Source organism: Crocodylus siamensis, chromosome 8, assembly GCF_052110815.1.
Source record: "Crocodylus siamensis isolate JL-2025a chromosome 8, ASM5211081v1, whole genome shotgun sequence".
Taxonomy (NCBI): domain Eukaryota; kingdom Metazoa; phylum Chordata; order Crocodylia; family Crocodylidae; genus Crocodylus; species Crocodylus siamensis.
Genome location: NC_143402.1, coordinates 48,688,098 through 48,707,631, shown reverse-complemented (window position 1 = coordinate 48,707,631; position 19,534 = coordinate 48,688,098). Strand labels below are relative to the sequence as shown.

The following is a 19,534-nucleotide window of genomic DNA, read 5'->3' as shown; positions in this document are numbered from 1 at the left end:
TGGCCAGAGCGTAGAGTATGCCTGACATGGGGCCTGACATGGGGCAGTCCTGATGGATGCCCCTGCATGCAGGGAATGGGGTGCAGAGCATGCCTTTCACCTTGAGCAAGTGAGAGGTGTCTTGGTACAAGAACCAGAGGGCCCCAGTGAAGAGAGGCCCAAAGCCAAAGGCCTCCAGGATCTAGAAGAGGTAGGCCTGGCCCAACCAATTGAAGGCCTTCTCCTGGTCTAGCAAGATGAGGCTGATGTCCAGGTTGAAGAGTTTGCTGGCTGTGAGTAGGTCACACAGCAGGAACAGGTTGTCTTGGATGGTCCTGCCCAGCACACAGTAGCCCTGCTCAGGCCCAGTGATGGAGGCCATGACGGTGCGGAGGCAGGTCACCAAAGCTTTGGCCAGAATCTTGTAGTCTACACACAGCAGGGAGACTGGCCACCTGTTCTTAATGAAGCTAAGGTCTCCCTTCTTGGGCAGCAGTGTGAGCGCTGTTCAGTGGTAGCTGATTGGCAGGACTTTGTTGGCAAGGTTGTCTGGAAAACACGTAGGAGGCAGGGGCCAAGGAGAGGCCAGAAGGCCTTGTAGAATTTGGCAGACAGCCCATTGAGGCCTGGGACTTTGCTGGAGGTGAGGCCAGCCATGGCGGCCACTAGCTCTTCCAGAGACAGCTCCCAGTTGAGCTCACTGGCCTGTAGGGCACAGAGGCACAGTAAACCCTCGTGGAGCTCCCACATGGACTTGGGGCAGCTTGGCTCAAACAGGTTGTGCTAGATGATGGCCTGCTCACGTACTGCACCCGAGTCTGTGATCACCCAACCCTCAGGGGTCTTGAAGTGATCCAAGACTTTGCCTGCTGCCACTCCAGGTCAAAGAAGAAGTGCGTCAGGGCATCAGTTTCTGCTAGCTCCTGCAAGCAGCCACGGATTCTCATCCAGTGGGCTGCATTCTTCGCTATGTCTTGTGAGCATTTCCTGCAGAACCAGAGGCTCTTGCGCAGTGCCACATCATTGCCAGTGGCCAGCAGGGCAATCTCAAGCTCTGCCACATCCTCCTCCATCTCTTGGATGTGGTGGCACAGCTCACTCATGGTTAGCTGGGCGTACTGCTGGCAAAAGACCCAGATCTGTACATTGCCCACATCCCACCATAGTTTCCAGGAGGAGTAACACATTTCTTGCAGCCTCCCAGCCCCACCAGAAATTGGTGAAGCAGTCCCTGAAGTAAGAGTCTTGGAGCAGACTGACACTGAAGCACCAATAAGGCGCTTGCATGCGGGTCTTGCCAGGCAGGCTCAGTTCACAGCAGACCAGGCCATGATCTGACAGACCTGGTTGAACTCACTGGAGTGCATCTGGAGGAGAGTGATGGCCGTCAGCTTCTGCTGCAGGAGCTCCAGGACAGCCATTTGCTTCACCAGATAGCTGTACACATTGGTGCTGAAAGGTGCCAATGGTCACAACTGTCATGAGTGTGGATATGGAAGAGGAAGAGCGAGGCAAGGTGTGAGAAGAAGAGCAAGTACCCAAGGACGGATCAAGGCAGCAGAGGCAGGTTGGGGGGGGGACCTATCATGCCCTACTCTACTCCAGGGACCCTCTCAAGCCCCACATGTCCCTCATCCACTGTGCCAGCTACTCTAGGCAGTAGGCCATCTTCTGGGTGCCCGAGTCTCTCTGCATGAGTTTCATTGCAGCTCTGGCAGCTTGGACAAAAAGCTTAGGGTCTGTGCACCACTGGGTGATATGCCCCGCTACATTCTTCTGTCCTTTAGTCTGTTTCAGGAAGGCCAGGAGACCTCCATAGTTGGGGGCAAGCCAGGGTGGGGTCCGCCAGAATAGGCTGGACATCCCCAACAAAGAGTGGCTGGGCTGTACCTCAGGTGAGAGCTTGCTTGAGAGTGCAGCATCCATGCCCTCAATGTTCAGGCACAGCATCCTCTTCTCATCATCCGGGTCAAGGACCGGTTCTAGAAGAGCAATCCCAGCCTTCTTGTGGGGAGAGATGTCATCCTGCTCCTGAGGTCGCTTATAATGCTTGGAAAGTCGGACCTCCAACTCATCATCATCCCCATCTGGTCCAGTGGGCTGAGGCATGACTGAGGGGTCAGTAGACTCTTCTGCCACCCCCTAGGTCAGGCCCCCACTAAGGAGGTATTCAATATCACCTTCACTGCCACCTGACTCCAGGAGCTGGGAGGCGAGTGAGGGGTCGGTGGACCCACTGCTGCCTCCAATGCCACCAAGTCATCCCTGATTGCAGCCATGTGCAGCAAGGTTGCCGGCGGGACAGTTGGAGTGGAGTCAGGCTACCCAGCAGAAGTCCTCCCAGCACTAACCAAGGAGGGCCCTGGTGGGGGTGGAGTGTCCTGAGAGGCCCTTTTTTTCCCTTTCTCTGTTTTTCTTCTGTGGAGAAGCGGCGAGTGACCTCCCCTTCACAGACTGCATTGTTAAGTAAGCTTCATTATTAGAATCAGTTCTTCTGTTTCATCCTTAGCACATATGACAACTGCTGCTTGCAACCTTGCATGACACTCATGGGAACATTTTCTCTTTTTGCTTTCAGGTCCCAATCCCTGTTACTCCATCATTAGACCCTTTGACAATGCTGACAGATGATGCTGATATAGCAACTTGGCAGAATGAGGGCCTGCCAGCTGATCGCATGTCCACAGAAAATGCCACAATCCTTACAAACTGTGAACGATGGCCCCTCATGGTTGACCCCCAGCTCCAGGGTATCAAATGGATTAAAACAAAATATGGTGAAGATCTAAGAGTGATCAGAATTGGGCAGAAGGGGTAAATATGAGCCATGATACCAAATAACACACACCATTGTTAGCTCCCTGTCAAATATGATGAACAGCATGGGCAGAACCCTGCTTCACTTTGTCTGCCCATATACTGGTTACCCCTTAATATAACTGCTATTTTTGGCACTTATACCCAGTGTTCAATCCTATTCCTGAGCTGTATGCAGCCTGACCAGAAAGGTGCACTGCTCTGTATGTAAGTACTTAAGTATAAGTCCTGAAACAAGCAGTAGGAGGAGGCTGTTTTAACCACTGTACCTTAGATTTAGTATTAATTGATGCAGAGAAGTAGAAAAGCTTCTGCCCCCTGGGGAGCAAAAGATTGGGTGTAAACCTTGGGCCTAGTCTCTTGTAGGGCAGAAGATATCTCACTAAACCATATATGCTTAGATCGGGGGGGTGTTCCTCTCCTGGACACACACATCTCACTTTCTTGGTAGGGCAGGGGAGCAGCTTCAAAAAAAAAGCTGGTGAGGAGGCTGACTAAGTCCTGATTTATGGCCTATGCTCAAGGAATCAGAGGACTACATGGTCAGACCCTATAGGAGTGAGGAGGGTAGGATAGAACCTCAATCTCCTGCTTTGTGGGCAAGTGCTTTGACCACTAGGCTATTGGGGTAAAACAACCAAAACTGTCTAAGACTTGCTAGCTTTGGGGAATTTACCTAGTTACAATTCCAAAGAGAGTAAAAGAGAAATGTTGGCTGTCTGGATACATATTTTCTGTACGTGGGTTATGCCTTAGGCTCAGGTTGTACTAGTATATGCTTGGCTTTATGCCCCACATGGTTCAGTTCCATAGTGCGCTGGAGAGAAAACAGAACTTGCCTATAAAGTCAGAGTGGAAACAACATTGCCTTTCATTGCCATTGTGCCTTCACAACACATGTTATGGAGGCACAGAGGCCAAGCAAACAAACACATGGGCTCCTTCTCATTCCACAAATAGTGATGGTGACAACTGTGGTATCAATTTGTGCCACTATTTAGTGGCAATCACCTGTTTATTTTAATCTGTGAGACTTGCCCCAACTTTTCCCACTTACCTAGGCACCTCCCAGAAATCTTGAGGGCATAATCCCAGTAAGTGGAGAGAGCCAGGCAGGTGGTCCCAGCGTGTGCAAGACTGGGCCCTGCAAGCCTTAGAAAAGCACATTATCCATTGTCCCACCTGGTGATGCTGTGGACAACGGGTAATATATAGTGTTGCCCAGTGTCATGTGGCAAATCTATTTCTACTTCAGAGAAAGGCTGAAAGCCTAAACAGAGATTTAGAATAGAGCCAGATGTAATAGGATATTAAAAGTGCCTACCCCTTCCCACAGTCATTTAATAAAGTTTTGAAAGCAAATTCAGTGTTACAGACAAGATGTAGAATAAGGGCAAAGTATATATAGAAAGAAGTATGTGCTCTACCTTTTCTTAGTGTTCCATGTGGGCTCATGTTTCTTGATGCCGTTGTCTGCTGTATGCCATTACTATACCAAAGCTATCTCCACTAGGTATTTGGATATTATGGAACGAGCGCTTGCTGCAGGTGAAGTTGTTTTGATTGAAAATTTGGAGGAATCTGTAGATCCAGTTTTGGGCCCCTTGCTTGGTCAAGAAACAATCAAGAAAGGAAGGTAAGAATCCAGAACATTGAATGAGATGCCTTTCTATATCCATATGTGGCCTTTCTCTTAGTTTTCCTAAAGCTTCTTGGGCAAAAAAGTGAAAATAAATTACTAAAAATCTCTGTTGGTCTAGACTGAACTTGGTTCTTGGGTAGTTCTTGGATTTTTGGAGAAAGGGACCTTTTTTTATAAACTTACTCTAGCACAGTGGATTGATCCTAATCTTGAACCTAATGTACCTAAGGTGATTTGAAGGTGAAAGGCATGTTGATCATGTGGTCAAAGTGCTGAATAGGGACCCAAAATTTCTGGATTTTGTCATGGTCTTTTTGTGTGACTGTGAAAATATCTTGTTCTATTGTTCTTTATTTTCCTTCCATAAAACAATGTTAATACAGCTAGCCAAAAACAAAACAAAACTGGATCTTGTGTTTTGCTTCTAGTCCTATGTAGTTTGGGTTTGCCTCACACGCATAATACCATTCGTATTGGAAGGCTACTCCAGAACTTTGCGTCTCTGACTTCAGAAATTTGTAGTTCAAATTTATTTATGGCCAGTTTATTTCTATGTCTTCTTGTGCCAACATTGTCCTTCAGTTTAAACTGTTTTTCAGCTTTGTGACAGTCTTACAGCCTTGAACCCCAGAGTTTAGCCTCATCAACACAGCCATTGATCTCAATCCACCAGCCTGCTGCTCTTCCCAAGCATTTGCAAAAGTTATGTTTTGTGTGTGATGAGCTTCAGAATTTCTGTACAGCTGTAATGTAAAAAGTTTTCATGGCTGCTTTTAACATGGTTAAGCATGCAAAAATGTAACCCTCATCTGGTGAAGTATCAGACAGGGATGTTCTAAGGCAGAGCACCTTGTTGCAAGGGTTAATTTGGGGCAATTTTGCCCACATCTGTGCAGCTTTGCAGGCTGAACTGGTGAGTACCAACCCAGGTAAGCACCAGCCCAGCTCAGCCCCACCCCTAGAGCTGTCACTGAGAGAAGACAGAAAACTTCTCTCTCCTCCATGAGCAGCGTAGAAGGGAGGCAAGGTGAGAGAAGGGAGCTTCCTCTGTGGTATGTACCCCACCCCCTGCCCAGCTACCCCCTGCTGTGGTCTTGGGGCAGCTGGACCTGGCCCACAAGTTGGGGGCTCTATTCCTCCTCCCCATGCAAGCATCTTGCCTAGAACTGGGGCATCTGTCTAGAACTGGGGCAGTGGTTGAGTGTGGGGGAACCTTTCTTACTGTGGAGGTATGGCCTGGTACCCCCCAAGACCCCAGCAGCAGTACTGGGGGGGGGATGCACAGTACAGGGATTCCATCCCTCTTTCCCCAGCTGCTGCTAATTGCCAGCTGGCAAGAGGGTGGAGCTGGAGACAAGGACAATCCAGCAGCCTCCTGGGAGGCTGCTGGTGCACGTGCACCACTGGCGAGGGCCAGTGCAGGCAGGCTCCAAGCATCCCCTGCCCAAGAGGCAATCACCTGTTGGGTTCAATAAAGCTCTAACTTCTGGCACTTTTTTAAAAGTGCTGTGAATTAGAGCGCCTCCTTGATAAGCTGCCTGAAGTTGTGTACACACCCAAAGACTAAATGAAGTATGCCTAAAGTCTTTCTTAGTGTCCAAGTGTCTACCTATTCCCTGATACCTGAATGGCTTACTTTTGTTATCTGATCCAACACTTCCCTTATACAAGCCCAGGGAGAGGAACAGGAAGCATCTGGGTAGCAGGGCTTTTGCGACTTTAAATTGCACCTCTGGTAACTTGACCTGCTTCCTGACCTCTTGGTTTCCTGATCTGGCTTATCTCTGGACTCTGCTTGCTCTCTCTGACTCTGGTTTATACCCCTTTCTAGTAATCTTGATTCCTAATTGACTCCTAATTGCCACGTTTCAGCAGATTCAAATAATTGAGTCTGCTCCAATGCGCTGGAATTCCAGTGCATTAGAGCAGTCTCACTGTTCATGTATAGGCACCCTCTAATATGAGGTACTACATAAAGGAACATTAGCCCATGCTAATGCTTAATGGCAAAGGTGAACAGTTCTTTGTGATGATTAATGTGCAGTAGACTAATTCTACTGCACATTAGTGCATTAGCATGGGTTTTGCCTTGACGCATTACTGTGCAGTAGAATAGGCTACTGTGAATTATGGCGTATTGTGTAGACAGACGTGCCCAGTTTAAAGAAACAATTACAAAGGGCCTGTAATTGTTCTCAGTGAGGAAAACAGTGAGGGTACAGAATGTAGCTGTGTGGTTGCACCCCCCTTTTTCCGTTACTGTTTCTGCCTGAGCTCAGCACTCCATAAGCACGTCCACATGAGTGCGCATGTACATGCCACTCACGCAGGTGTATGCCACGCTGATAATTTGCAACATGGTGGGGGGGGGTTGACCCTGGCAGATCCCAGTGTCAAAAAAAAATCCATGCTAGAAAAAAGCAGGGTGGTACACATGGCAACAGAGTGCACCATCCAAAATAGCAGCCTGGTCAGCCAGAGCCATACTCCAGCTGCCAGCCAGGCTCTGTGCACCTGGATTGCCACTGCTGGAGCCCCAGGAGGCACCCAAGATCCCAGGTAAAGCTGCCGGGGCCAACCCAGTTGCTGCCCCAGCCTCCTCTATCCCACCCAAGGCAGCTTGCCATGCACCAGAGCATGTATGCAGGGGCACTGCCCAGGGACAACTAGCAGGAACTCAAATATATGCTGCTGCTAATTATCCCTGGGAAATGCATGTTCCTTCTCATGCAGATATGCCCTATGGTACCTCTCTGTGCAGCTGAAGCTCTGGGCAAGGAACAGGAATAGGAAGGGAGGAGCACCCACTGCCACTGCTGTCCATGGCTGACCCAGGCATCCGGGAGGGAGCTCCAAAGCTGCTCTTGCCCTGCTTGAGCCATGCACTGTGACTGCTCAGGGTGCCAGTCTCAACTGGGAACAGTGGAAGCAGTAGGCATGTCCCCCCTTCCTGTGTCTGCTCTCTGCTGCTATCCCCAGGGAGCAGGTACAGGAAGAGGAAACCATCCCCTTTCCCATATCTCTGCCATTGTTGCCAGCTAATAAGCCCAGAGAAGCCCCGGAGCTGCTCCTGCATTGCTCCAGCTGGACTACAGGAAGCAGCTGCCCAATATGCCTGGTTCAGCTGGGAACAGCAGGAGGGGGAGGGGTTTAACTTCCCAGTGGCTACTTCTGGGAAGGGCAGGACAAGGATAGGTAGGAGAAAAGGTCAGGTGGGGAGAAGGTGCACAAAAGAAGGAGGAACTTGCTCGTCATTGCCAGAACCATGTACAACCACTCCCTGCAGCTATGCCTATGCCCATCAAGTCCCAGGAGATGAGGGGAGCACCTCTGAGGCTCCCCCATAAAGCAACGAGCAAGTTACATGCCTGCTTACTGCCTGCCCTACTTCCTGCACCCTCACTACTTGTCCTGCTACCATTGCTTTTCCTACTGAAGTGTTGGGGAAAAACTTAAGATGATCCCCCCACTAATTAAATTTTAAACATGGAAAATTATAATACATTTATAATTTTTCCATGTATAGAAGTAATTTTGGGGGGGCGAGGGGTATCTTAAATTCAAAGTAGTCTTGGATTTGGATAAATGTGGCAAATTAGTTTTAAAGACAATAATTTAAAAAATTAGGTATTTGAGAAACCCCAATGTTCTAGGAAAAAACTGCTTTTGGGAAGGTTCTGAATTTTAGACAATCTCATATAAAAGTTCTTTGTTTTAAAACAGCCCAGCATTCTATGAAAAGGACCCGGGTATACTTGTCAGTCACAAGACGACTATGAGTTATAAATGTGATGTGGTCTTTAGACAAATGTGATCCTGGAATGCATCAGGAAGGCTATTTTCAGTAGAGATTGGGAAATATGCATTTCACAGTACTGATAAGACCTGTTGGATAGACTAGAGGCCCTATGCCTCTGACACTATTATGCTAAAACTTTAATAAACCTTGACTTGACAAGGGTTCAGCTTCTAACCCATCTCCTACCCCTTTTGTCTCTCCTTAGTTTATCACCTTAATGTACTTATTCCTTAGTTTAACAAGTTCTGTAGGATGGTAATAGATCCTAATCTATAGGATGGTAATTTGGGCTGTAAAAAGAAATGAGTAGGGAGGTTTCAGAATCCTTACAGATCATACCTGGTAAATGATAAGTTAAATGATACATCTTGTAGGAAGATTTGTAGGGAGGTTTAACAATGAGGAGACCACTAACCTGTATACATACCAAAGTTGTGAAATAGAGTACACCAGCATGGATATGTGTGATAACTGGCTAGTGATTTTTTTAATGGAATGACTGCAGTTGAATTGGTGTTTGTAGTTATTCAATGTATAGCATTGATATGAAATATGTAACTTTTCTATCACACTTTGGACATCTAACCCCTGCCCCTCTGCTGGGCAGTCTGATCAATTAACTGAAAACAGGGGAAGATCTAGAATTTAGTAGAAGGGAATGTAGCAAACAACCCCTGAGAACATGGTGGCAGATGCTGGTACTGCTGCTATGGGGCCAGGTTGGGGTGATGCTCTGTGTTCCAGGCAGAGCAAGGGTGAGTTGGGGGAAGAAAAGGGTGGCAGGAAGGGGTGTGTGGGGTCAGGGGGGCAAAGGGACCCTGAGGCTGCTGCAGGGGAGAGGTAGGCAACACAGAGGCAGCAAGGTGGCAGACAGCAGCTGTGACTCCAACCCTGACCCAGGGCTGGGGCCAGAATTGGAGTTTCAGCACCTGTCAGCACCTCCTCCGCTTCCCCCGTCCCCCCCACCCCGGCCTCATACTAGATTCCAAATGAGGGTTCTTTTCACTGCGGTAAATGTGGGGGGAAAAGCCCTTATCTTAGAATCAAATAGGGCATGTATTCAACGTATATAATCTAATACTAGAAATGGCATTAGTAATTGGGCTAAACCACTTTTGGAAATCACATGAACAGTTACTCCTGTTGTTTCTATTTCAGGTATATTAAAATTGGAGATAAGGAATGTGAGTATAACCCCAATTTCCGTCTCATCCTCCACACAAAGCTAGCAAATCCCCATTACCAACCTGAGATGCAAGCACAGTGTACCCTCATCAATTTTACTGTAACTCGAGATGGTTTGGAAGACCAGCTGTTAGCAGCTGTAGTGAGCATGGAGAGGCCTGACCTGGAAGAACTAAAGGTTAGTTACTGGTTGCACAAACTATAAGGCAGTATTGACAAATGCTCAAGAATCATAACTCAGAGTTGAAAATTTTGACATAAGCTTACAATCATGAAGTTTTGTTAAAATAATAAATGTAGGATTCATTTCCTTTGTCATTTGTATTTGAGCCTTTTAGAGAGCAATAGGGTCATTTTTTCAAGATTTCCTCCAAAACAATGAAGGCTAAAAAATTCCTTTTTTGAATTATTGAAACTCTAATCAAAAAGCATATGTCTGCAGGATCTCAAGCTTTAAATTGCAGCATGAAATATCAGTTGACTTGCAATAAAATCACAAGAGCTTTTAATACTGTTAAAGTGTGAAAAATTTTCCATTTTAATTTTCATAACTTGCCAAAATATTCTCTTTTGGGTTATAAGGCTTTGTAAGTGTGGCTTCACTTTCGATGTAAGCTTTTAGTGAATCTTAGCCGAATAGCTATGCAGTTGTTTTTCATTTACATAACACTGAAAAAAATATGTTGTGGGGCATGTTTGCCATATTTTTTCTGGCTCGTGTTATTTTTGTTTGCTTTTATTTTGTTTTGAAAATTCAACCCAGCTCTCTGATTATTTTCTACTCTGTCTGACAGGCATCAGGAAGTCCTGGTTATCTAATGTACATGAAGGGGCTACTGGGAGATTGATGGCTTGAGTGCTCTGGGCTGGGAGTCAGAAGTACTATTGGGTTATAGTCTCATATTTGTTACTGGTATGCTTGAATGAGTCTCTTTACTTCTTTGTACTTTGATTTCTCCCTATGAGAACTGGAGATTTTAGTAGTACATCTCTTACTTCTAAGGTCATAGCGTAAAGATGCTGTGAGACAGTTTATTATAACACATCCTTCAGGAAAACAATTGAAGGAAATCATGTGCATGAGTTTACCACACACAATGTTCTCTGTATTTTTTGTTTTGTTTTGCATTTTGTAATATCTCACAATATTAACCTTTCATTTAAAAATCCCATTATTTAAATTGCCAAGCTAGATCCATCATGTTGCTCAGATAGGAAGCTGGCTTCTAGCCAAAGATTTTTTTAAATGCTCCAAGTAAAACAAAAGCAGCAGCACACTTGTGAATTTTGACTCTGTATGTCTCTGCTTTGAGGAAAACAAATGCAAACATATTAAATTTGTTTAATTTTGACCAATGCATTTGAAAGTGACTAGCATTGTTGGATGCCCCAATTTTGGGGCCTTCTGAGAAGCATGAAGAGATCTAATTTTTTTCATCTGGACTTTCCAAAAATCAGGGGCTTTAAATTGCATTTAGCCATTCAACATTGTTAGTCATTTGGAAAATCAGGGTTACGAAATTCAGAAGATAAAACGTCTACATTAATGTAATGCTAACAAACAGTTAAATAAGTTTGCATAAATTTATTATCTAAGTCCTGTTTCACCAATTAGATATCTAATATGTGGCTGCTAGCAACATCCTGAAGTAGACAACCAGAATTAGGGAGACTTCCTCCATTACCTGTGCAGATGCATAGTCACGTTGTTTATCATGGCACAGGGTCCCCAGGGATGGCCATGATGCCTCTAGGGCTCCATGACTATGCCAGCTTCGCCCTGCGGATGCCTTCTAATCCTTCCTGCCATGTTTTGCTGGTTAAGATAACAAGTAGGGAGGCTGCCCACGTGTTTCTGTGTGGCCACAGTCCTGCTGAGCCCCACTAGAACCTGTGTATTCTTGGATCTCTTCTTGGATTCCACTCCAGGTTGGTGCCTCATGGCACACCCTAAGCCTTATGGCTAGAGACATGGCTCCAAAACCTCCCCTTTACCACACCCCATGCCTGGCAGGTGGTATATAAATATTGTCCCTGTGATGATCTGTTGGCCTCTGTTGCTGCACCCTCCAGCACTGGGGCTCTGCAGCCCCTGTCACTGCGCCCTCTGGCACTGGGACTGTACAAAATATTGTGCCTCAGTGAGGCCTCCTCCTCCCCTAGTAGCCTCATCCCAGTCCACTCGTACAGATGACAACAGAAACACAAGACCCTGGCCTATAACATAGCAATAACAATGGAGGCCACATTCTGCCCCTTTAAGAAGGCAAACAGTTGCGCTGGGCTCCACAGCTCTGGCATCAGCTCTGTGCTGGCAGCGACTGCACGGGCACCTTGGGGTGGGCTGTGCTGCCCCGCTGTCCGCCCCAAGGTGCACACACAGTTGCCACCAGCACAGAGCTGATGCTGGAGCTGTGGAGTCTGGTGCAGCTGTTGGCAGCCTGCTTACAGCTGTTTGCAGCCTGCCTGCTGCTTGCTGCAGCTGCCCAGAGCCTGGGCTGGCTACAAACAGCTGCTCTGGGCTCATCACCTCCGTGCTGGGAGCAAGGAAGAGACCTGGGCTATGCTGCCTCAAGCCCCTCCTCCACCGCCTGCTCTGAGGAGCGCCAGCATGCACCAGTGTGGAGCTAATGCCAGAGCCTGGCACAGCTGTTTGGAGCCTCCCAGCTGCAGCCCGCCCCGGCTCTGGGGAGCTGCTGCCAGCCAGGATCTCAGGCTGATCCCAGCAGGCAGCTGCCATGCTGCAAGCCCTGCTGGGAGCAGCCCCGGGCTCTGTCGCTGGCAGCAGCTACCCAGACCCGGGGCTGGCTGTGGTGTGCCAAACAAAATGGCCTCACATGCCACATTCAGCACGTGTGTCAAAGGTTACCAACCCCTGCATTAGAACAATAGTCCAAGGCAACAGCAAGTGTTAACTTACATCCAAAAGCCTGTTTGTGACAGTTGCATTAAGACCCACTGTGTCTGACATAGGCAAGCAACAAGCAGACACACAGGGTAGGAAATTGAAGACATATACCACACTGTTCCATAACATGAGATAAGGGACTTTGCAGCATTGGCGCTAGGTCACAGTTCCCAAGAGCAGAGTCCTTGGGATTTCTGTTATGGAAAATGGAGCAAATTAGGAGGAGAACTGGAGAAAACCCAAATTAGGGTGTGTGAATGTGATGAGTTTGTGGAAAAAAGGAATATGCTAATAGGACAGAACATGGGCAGTATAACAACCACAGGAAGACCAATCAATGATGCCCAAGGATAAAGAGTCATCACAGAGCGAAAAAGATACAAAAGAAGGGATTTCAGAACAGCAAAGGGTCCCTGAGAAGGGAACCCGAGGCCACCATTGACAGAGGGCACACCACCAGCCCATCTCACCCACCCCATTGGCAGGGGGGTGGGCCTCGTCCTCTGACCTCCAGGTTGCTGACATCCAAGAGAGAACCTCAGGGTAAAGCTTGTGTACTGGCCAGATGTACCTTCTCTCTGATGTCAGCTCTAGGACTGGTAGATATGGAATTGTCTGCATTATTCTTATCTGCTATCACTGTGTATCAACAGAATTTGCCTATTATTGAATGGAGAGGTCATAGTTGGTCTAAGGGTTTGGTTCCACCCAGAATAAGGTATCTGGGTCATAAATACAGTGCCAACAATAATAAGTAAAGAATAAGATAGTACTGCTTCACAGTTCCTAAATTCCAAAGTGGTAGGGGAATATCTACAAAGGCACACATTGCAACAGGAGGGGGAGAATTGCACTCAAATGGTACAATGGGTGGGATGGGGTTGAGCACAGGGATGCTGTCTTGGAAAGGCTGAAAACTTGTTTGCCCTTAGAGGCTGCATCCAGACATACAGGCACATGCAGTTTGTGGTACTGCAAGCCTCTTTGCGGTATCACAAACTACACACCCAGAACATTAACATGTACCTCATGCTGCAAATTTGAAGCACATTGGCAAAATTTGCTACCGGGATTTCCCAATAGCAAAAATAAACAAACAAAAAAAGCCTAAGAAAAAAAGCATTGCGGTGTTCACTATTGTAGTGCATGCTACAGTAGTGTGCGTGGGAACAAATGAAGGCTTGGTCCTCCAGAGAGATGCTCTGGCTCTTGGCCAGAGCATCTCCTATTTCATTCATGCCTCCTCAGCACTCAGGGAACTGGGAGGAATGGGGCAAGGGCAGTTTGCTTCAAGTGTGACAATTTGTTGCTCACCAAAGTGCATGTGCAAGGGCATGTGTTGTGGCACAAATTTGTGCATCTGCAAGTGTAATACCCCTGCACATTTGGACATGGTCAGAGGTAGGAAGGTAAAGCAGACCTAATTTCTCTCCATGGTTGTACATATAAAGAAATACAATTATTTTGTCTGTTATTAAGGCCTAATGATATGAAGGCTTGTTCTGGTAGAAAAACTTACTCAGAGCCATGTGTATATACATTTGAATGTTGAAACCTTGGAGTGAAGGGTGTGCAGTGCTGACATTGTGCAGCCAGTGGGGGCGACACAAGATACACTTGCAAATAGCATATGTAATATTTTACTCCAGTATTTCAGGAGATTTAGGGTAGATTTATTATTAATGAACAAACTGGTTGAAATCCTTTCTTTACAGACCAAATGGAGCATGATAGCAGGGTAGAGTAGCCCTGAACTTAGGCTGACCATATTTCTTTGTGTGTGCGTGTGTGTGCACATGTGTGTAACAGTCCCATTTTAAGTATGTGTTCTGGACCTTTGCTGAAAACAGGACAAAAGTGTTCATTTGACCAAACTGACAGGATGCTTGGGACAGGTCTTCCTACCTGAACTGAAAGTGCAGTATTGTTTCAAGGTACCATTTGGTCCCTATCTTGCAACAGAAACTATGAACCAAAGTAATAACCAGGAGATGGTTTAAATACCTGCATGCCAGAAGTGGGACTAAGATACATGACAGTGTACTCGTATCTGATAGCAGATCTGAACTCAGGATGCATCCAGCTCCAATGAATTCTCTCTCCATACTGGGAGTTGGTTTGGATCCCTAGTGTAGAAAAGCTCTATATCTTTTACTAGTTCTTTGAGGTGCTCTGTGGCACGACTTCAGCATTGTCTGAAGATTCAAATGTCTCTCTCTCTCAAAGTGTTGTTCTACATACCAAGATCACTAATATTTTTTTTTCCTCTTAAAATACAGAGTAGCAAAAATTCTAAGCTGTATTATGCTCGGAAGTGCATGTCAGATGCACAGCTTTGATTTATTTTATAGTGTTAAGAAAGGAATTTGTAATAAAACTATCCATAATATACTTTCATTCTTGAAAAGACACTGTGCCTCTCAGCATAGACTGAATAATCCATGCAATTGTTGTCAGGAAAGACCTGCTTTTGGGAGGTTCATAAAGCCAAATGGGAGTATAGGCCTTACTGGAGTATTGATTATTACAAGCATTGATCAGTGCATATAAAACTCCTGTAAGGCTTTGTTATAGCATTGACCAAAGCAGGTCTGACTGAAAACTGACCTTGAACTCATGGGGGCATGTCCAGATGAGTGCACATGTGTGATAGGCAGTGCCACAGACCCATCTGCTGTGGTGCTGGACACCACACATGCCACACATGCAGGCATTCCTCGTGCAGCTAATCTGCAGCGTGGTGCTGGGGTTTGACACTGGGAGATTCCAGTGTCAAAAAAACCCGAGCTAGAAAAAAGTGGGGTGGTGCTTGTGGCAGCAGCATGTGCCACCTGAAACTGGATCATCACTGCTGGAGCCCTGGGAGGACCCCAGGACACCTAGGAAGGCTGCTGGAGCCACCCCAGGTGCTGGCCACAGCCTTCTCTACCCCAGCTGGGTTAACTTGCCACACACCGGAGCATGCTTGCATGGACATTCCCTAGAGAAAAGTAGCAGCAGCACTATGAAAGAAAGAAATTTTGAAATAAAATTTTGAGCTTCAATTTATTATTAAGGATTTTGGCTAAAAGCCTTGATCCTGAAATCAACATGACAAACATACAACCATAATATAAATAAATTTAAACAAAAATAACAAAAATACAAATAAAATAATAAAATAAAGCCAACCATTATATAAACATTAGTCCTACTCCTAGAATGAACAAACTTAAGTGTAAATATAATATTAATGGTTAAAGTATAAATATAGTGATAAATCATATCATGAATCTATAAAAATATTGTACATAGGTCCACAGTTGACACAGTAAAATCAAATATAGTGATAACATTTATCAGTCAGATCAACAATAAAGGATTTTAAGTCTGATCACTTCAGCCTTATAAGCAAAAATTGCAAGACAGTTAACTAAATATGCATCTGTTTGCTGAAAGAGCCAAATTAATTTCTCTCTGTTTGAAAAATATATCAGTTTCTGCAAAAACAGTGATAAGTACTTTCTCCTTACATCATTATATAAAGAACATTCTAAAACATAATGAACGGTGTCTTCCACAACTCCTAGACAAGCTGGGCAACATCTTTTAGCACCTGGAATAGGAAGTCTACATCCAGCCAAAACAGCTGTAGGCATCTGTTTGTAGCACAACTATGTAATGCTGCTATTTGTCTGCAAAACACATGTGGACATTCATCTAGATGCGCCCATGAAGTTCTTAGACTGGATGGGGCTGGGCAGGTTATGCTTTAAGGGCCCTTGACAGAGGTAGCAGATAAAGTTGGTTCTTACACCGGATTGTTAAGGATGGTGCCAGAGAATCCAGAACGTACATAATCATGATAGGAGTACCAAGAATTAAGGTAATTTGGTATAGATGTTGATGTTTTCTAGGTACATAGGAATTGAATTGTTCTGATCTTTATATAAGAAAGACTGGAAGCTTTAGGAATGTTGCACTAGGCCCTGGGGATGTTATATATAGAAGTTGTGCCTGTGTCTTATCACAAGCATCCAGGGCTAATATCTTGTAACCCTATCATTAATTATATTAGTACAGAGGTGGCCAAACTGTGGCACACATACCACTTATGGCATGCAGCAGATCAAGGAGGGGACAGATAGCACAGTAGTGAATAGGACAGGGAGCAGAAATCACAGCAACGGACTGGACAAAAAAAACAGGGCAGGAAGCATAAGGTGGAGCAGTAAATTGAGCAAGGAGAACAAGACATGGAGTAGAAAGCAGTGCAGCGGATCAGACAGGGAAGGGCATTGGAGTGGTATTCAAGGATAGTGTATGGCTAATTGGACATGCCTGACAAAAATGTTGGACTAAACTTTAACATGGCTGCCAGCCATATAAACCCAGGGTCTGAGCCAGAACATTCAATCTGGCTCTGGGAGCTGCTGAGGGAAGAGCTACAGGGCAAGAGAGCTACAGAGAAGCTCCTGGCTGATGCCTGGACTACCCTGGGATTACTGCAAGTAGAACGGGGATGTCTTGTAGAGAAATAGGGCTCAGGAAGCTGAGTGATGCAGCCAAGGAGCTAGGGCTGGGCCTCAGACCTAATTGAAAAATGGTGTTATAGGCAGAGGGCATCTTCCTGAGTTTTTAACTGCTGGTTTGTGGAGGGACTAAGAGGTAGTTTGGAGGTCTCATTAGCATCCAAGGGGCGTGTGACCACCTTGAGCCCTGCCAGGGGCAGACTCAAGGTGCAGACTGGGGCCAGAGGCCCCAGAGCCCAGGGAGGGGCAGAGCATGGAGCCAGAGCAGGTCTGAGGTAGGACTAGAGGTCTCAGATAGAGTCGAAGCAATCTCAGTGCCCAGAGCAGGGTGAGGACAGGGCCAAAACCAAGGTAATCAAGGTAAAAGCTGGTGCCTAGAAGCCAGGTTAGGCCCAGGTTAGAAGGCTTAACTAGAGAAAAGGGGCAGAGGCTGGGACGGCTGAGGTCACAACAAGGGAATGCTGGAACAGTGATATCTGTGAGGCATGGGCACAGCTGTAGAGAAGGTACAGAGACTTTGATTAACCCATAACGTAATGGCTGCCTTGAGGGGCATATATGGGCCAGGAGAGCATAGGCAACTGTTAGGGGGTGCATGTGCCACCCCTGACGGCAGACACCGATGCTGTCGGTAGGGCTGGTGCCCCCCTGACAGGGCCGCAGCCGGCGGCGGCTTCTGTGGGTGCTCCCCCAGATTCAGGAGGCACCAGTCCCTCACGCAGGAGGGCCCACTTAATGGGAGAGAGTGGTGTGATCAGTGGCGTCAGAGAGAGAGGGGGATCTGCTGGTGGGAATTGACTTGGGCTCATTCTGAGACCCGTGGGCAGCCTTCCTTTTTTAATCTTTTAATAAGAAGGCGGCATTGACAGGTGAGGAATCAAGGGAAGGTGTCTTAGAGATTGAGCCAGGTAGGAGCCATATGGCCACTGGGGGTGTCACAGCTGCCCCTGGGGGTCTGGTCCTGTTACAGTGCCACTACAGCTGATCCATTTCATTGGGGGAACACGTGACCCATTATCCTACATTAAGCAGGGTCCTGCCTGATCCTGCAGGATAGCGGGAAGTGTGTTGCCTGATTACAGCAACACATCTGTAAGATTTCCCGGGGCCCATCTCTGCAAGAGGAAAAGGCTGGGGGTCCCCACATACAGAGATGCACCACAGGGATTGGCCAGGCTGTGTCTGTAAGGGGAAAGCTGGTTAAGAAGTCCAGAGTCTGATAGGCTTGATCCTGTGCGAGTATTCCCAGGATTGAAGCCCCAGAAATGCCTGTCTTAGTTAGCTGGAGACCGCAGGCAGTTCTGGGCTGCCCATGGTCTTACACCATAAAGCTAATAGACGTCTCCTACAACAAAGTAGCAGAAATTGTTACCACATGTGTTGTGGCCACAAATTTTGGGCATTTGTGGTGTGACGAGAGGTATAAACATGTATTTGCTTGGCCTTTGTTCTGCCATAAAAATGTTAGTCATGGCATAAAAGTGACATCTGTTTCTACCTTGATTCAGAGAAAGAAACAGCAATAGAGGAGAAAGGAAAGATGCCCTTTGTTTCATCATGAATGCCATCTAGTATTTATTAGTTTTCCTGTGTTTTTACTGGTTAATAGTAAGCGGTATCTAAAAACAGGGTAGGCTGTTGAAGGGAGGAGTTGTTTTGTGAAAGAATACTCAAAAGAAATTTCACAATTATTGACAAGGTCTGGATCTTGGCAAGCTACTTAGTTGTTTACTTATTTCTGATTGACTGTCTTGTCTTTCTAATATCAGTCTGTTTAGCAGAGGAACTGTCTTCTCTTTTCTGTATGTGCGGCTTCTAGCACAGTGGAGCATTACTTGAATACAAATAATAGTAGAAATTAAACAAGTTTGTTATTGTGACTTTGATTGTGAGAGACTTTGCTTGTAAGAATGAAATGGTTTAAAGAATGTTCTGAACTCATCTCCTTGAAGACAAGTATGTTTTCTGTTGTTTGGCCATCTTTACTTTTAGTTATTAACCTTCAACCAGTTTTACAACACTGCTTAGATTTCTGTTGATTGCACAGATACTGGGGGTTCCTGGGGAATCCCAGATGGGGGGGGAATAGTAGCATGTTAGTAGCTTGGTACTACACTGAGAGAAACACTTCTCTAAACTGAGTTAGTTAGGTTTGTTAGTGGGGTAAAGTGCTCATTTGAAATTCTGGTGTATGCTCATGCATGTGTGACTGTGATCTGTGCCTGGCCTTTTTTCCCCAGCTAGTTTGCCTTCCCTAATTTTAATACAATCCTTGTTAAGGGGATTACTTCTTCTGTCACATCTCATTCCCATGTCCTTCGATTCTCAAAGAAAACTGTATCCTAGGATTGGAAGTAATTTCCAGAGCCCTGCTTGCAGGCAGAAGACTTAAAGACTGAGAATAAACAGGCTATTATAAATATTAGCCTGTGAAAGTGCTTAATGGAAGTGTCTTTCGAACATGGTAATGGATAATCCTTGCCCTTAATATGTATCTATGGCTGAAATTTCCACTTTTGATTATAGTCAGACCTCACAAAGCAACAGAATGGATTCAAAATCACCTTAAAAACCTTGGAGGACAATTTGCTGTCCCGGCTCTCATCAGCATCTGGGAACTTCTTGGGAGACACAGCCTTGGTGGAAAATTTGGAAATCACCAAACAGACAGCTGCAGAAATTGAAGAAAAGGT

At 46.0% G+C, this 19,534-nt stretch overlaps 1 protein-coding gene across 1 annotated transcript in view; it reads left to right on the top strand.

Annotated features, from left to right (window-relative positions):
* DNAH9 (dynein axonemal heavy chain 9) overlaps positions 1-19,534 on the top strand; it is a 480,799-nt gene that overhangs the window by 319,958 nt on the left and 141,307 nt on the right. Inside the window, exons 53-56 of the mRNA XM_090059292.1 lie at positions 2,558-2,793; positions 4,310-4,432; positions 9,396-9,600; positions 19,368-19,532. Coding sequence (XP_089915418.1) covers positions 2,558-2,793; positions 4,310-4,432; positions 9,396-9,600; positions 19,368-19,532 — 729 coding nt within the window. The remainder of the gene's footprint in view (positions 1-2,557; positions 2,794-4,309; positions 4,433-9,395; positions 9,601-19,367; positions 19,533-19,534) is intronic.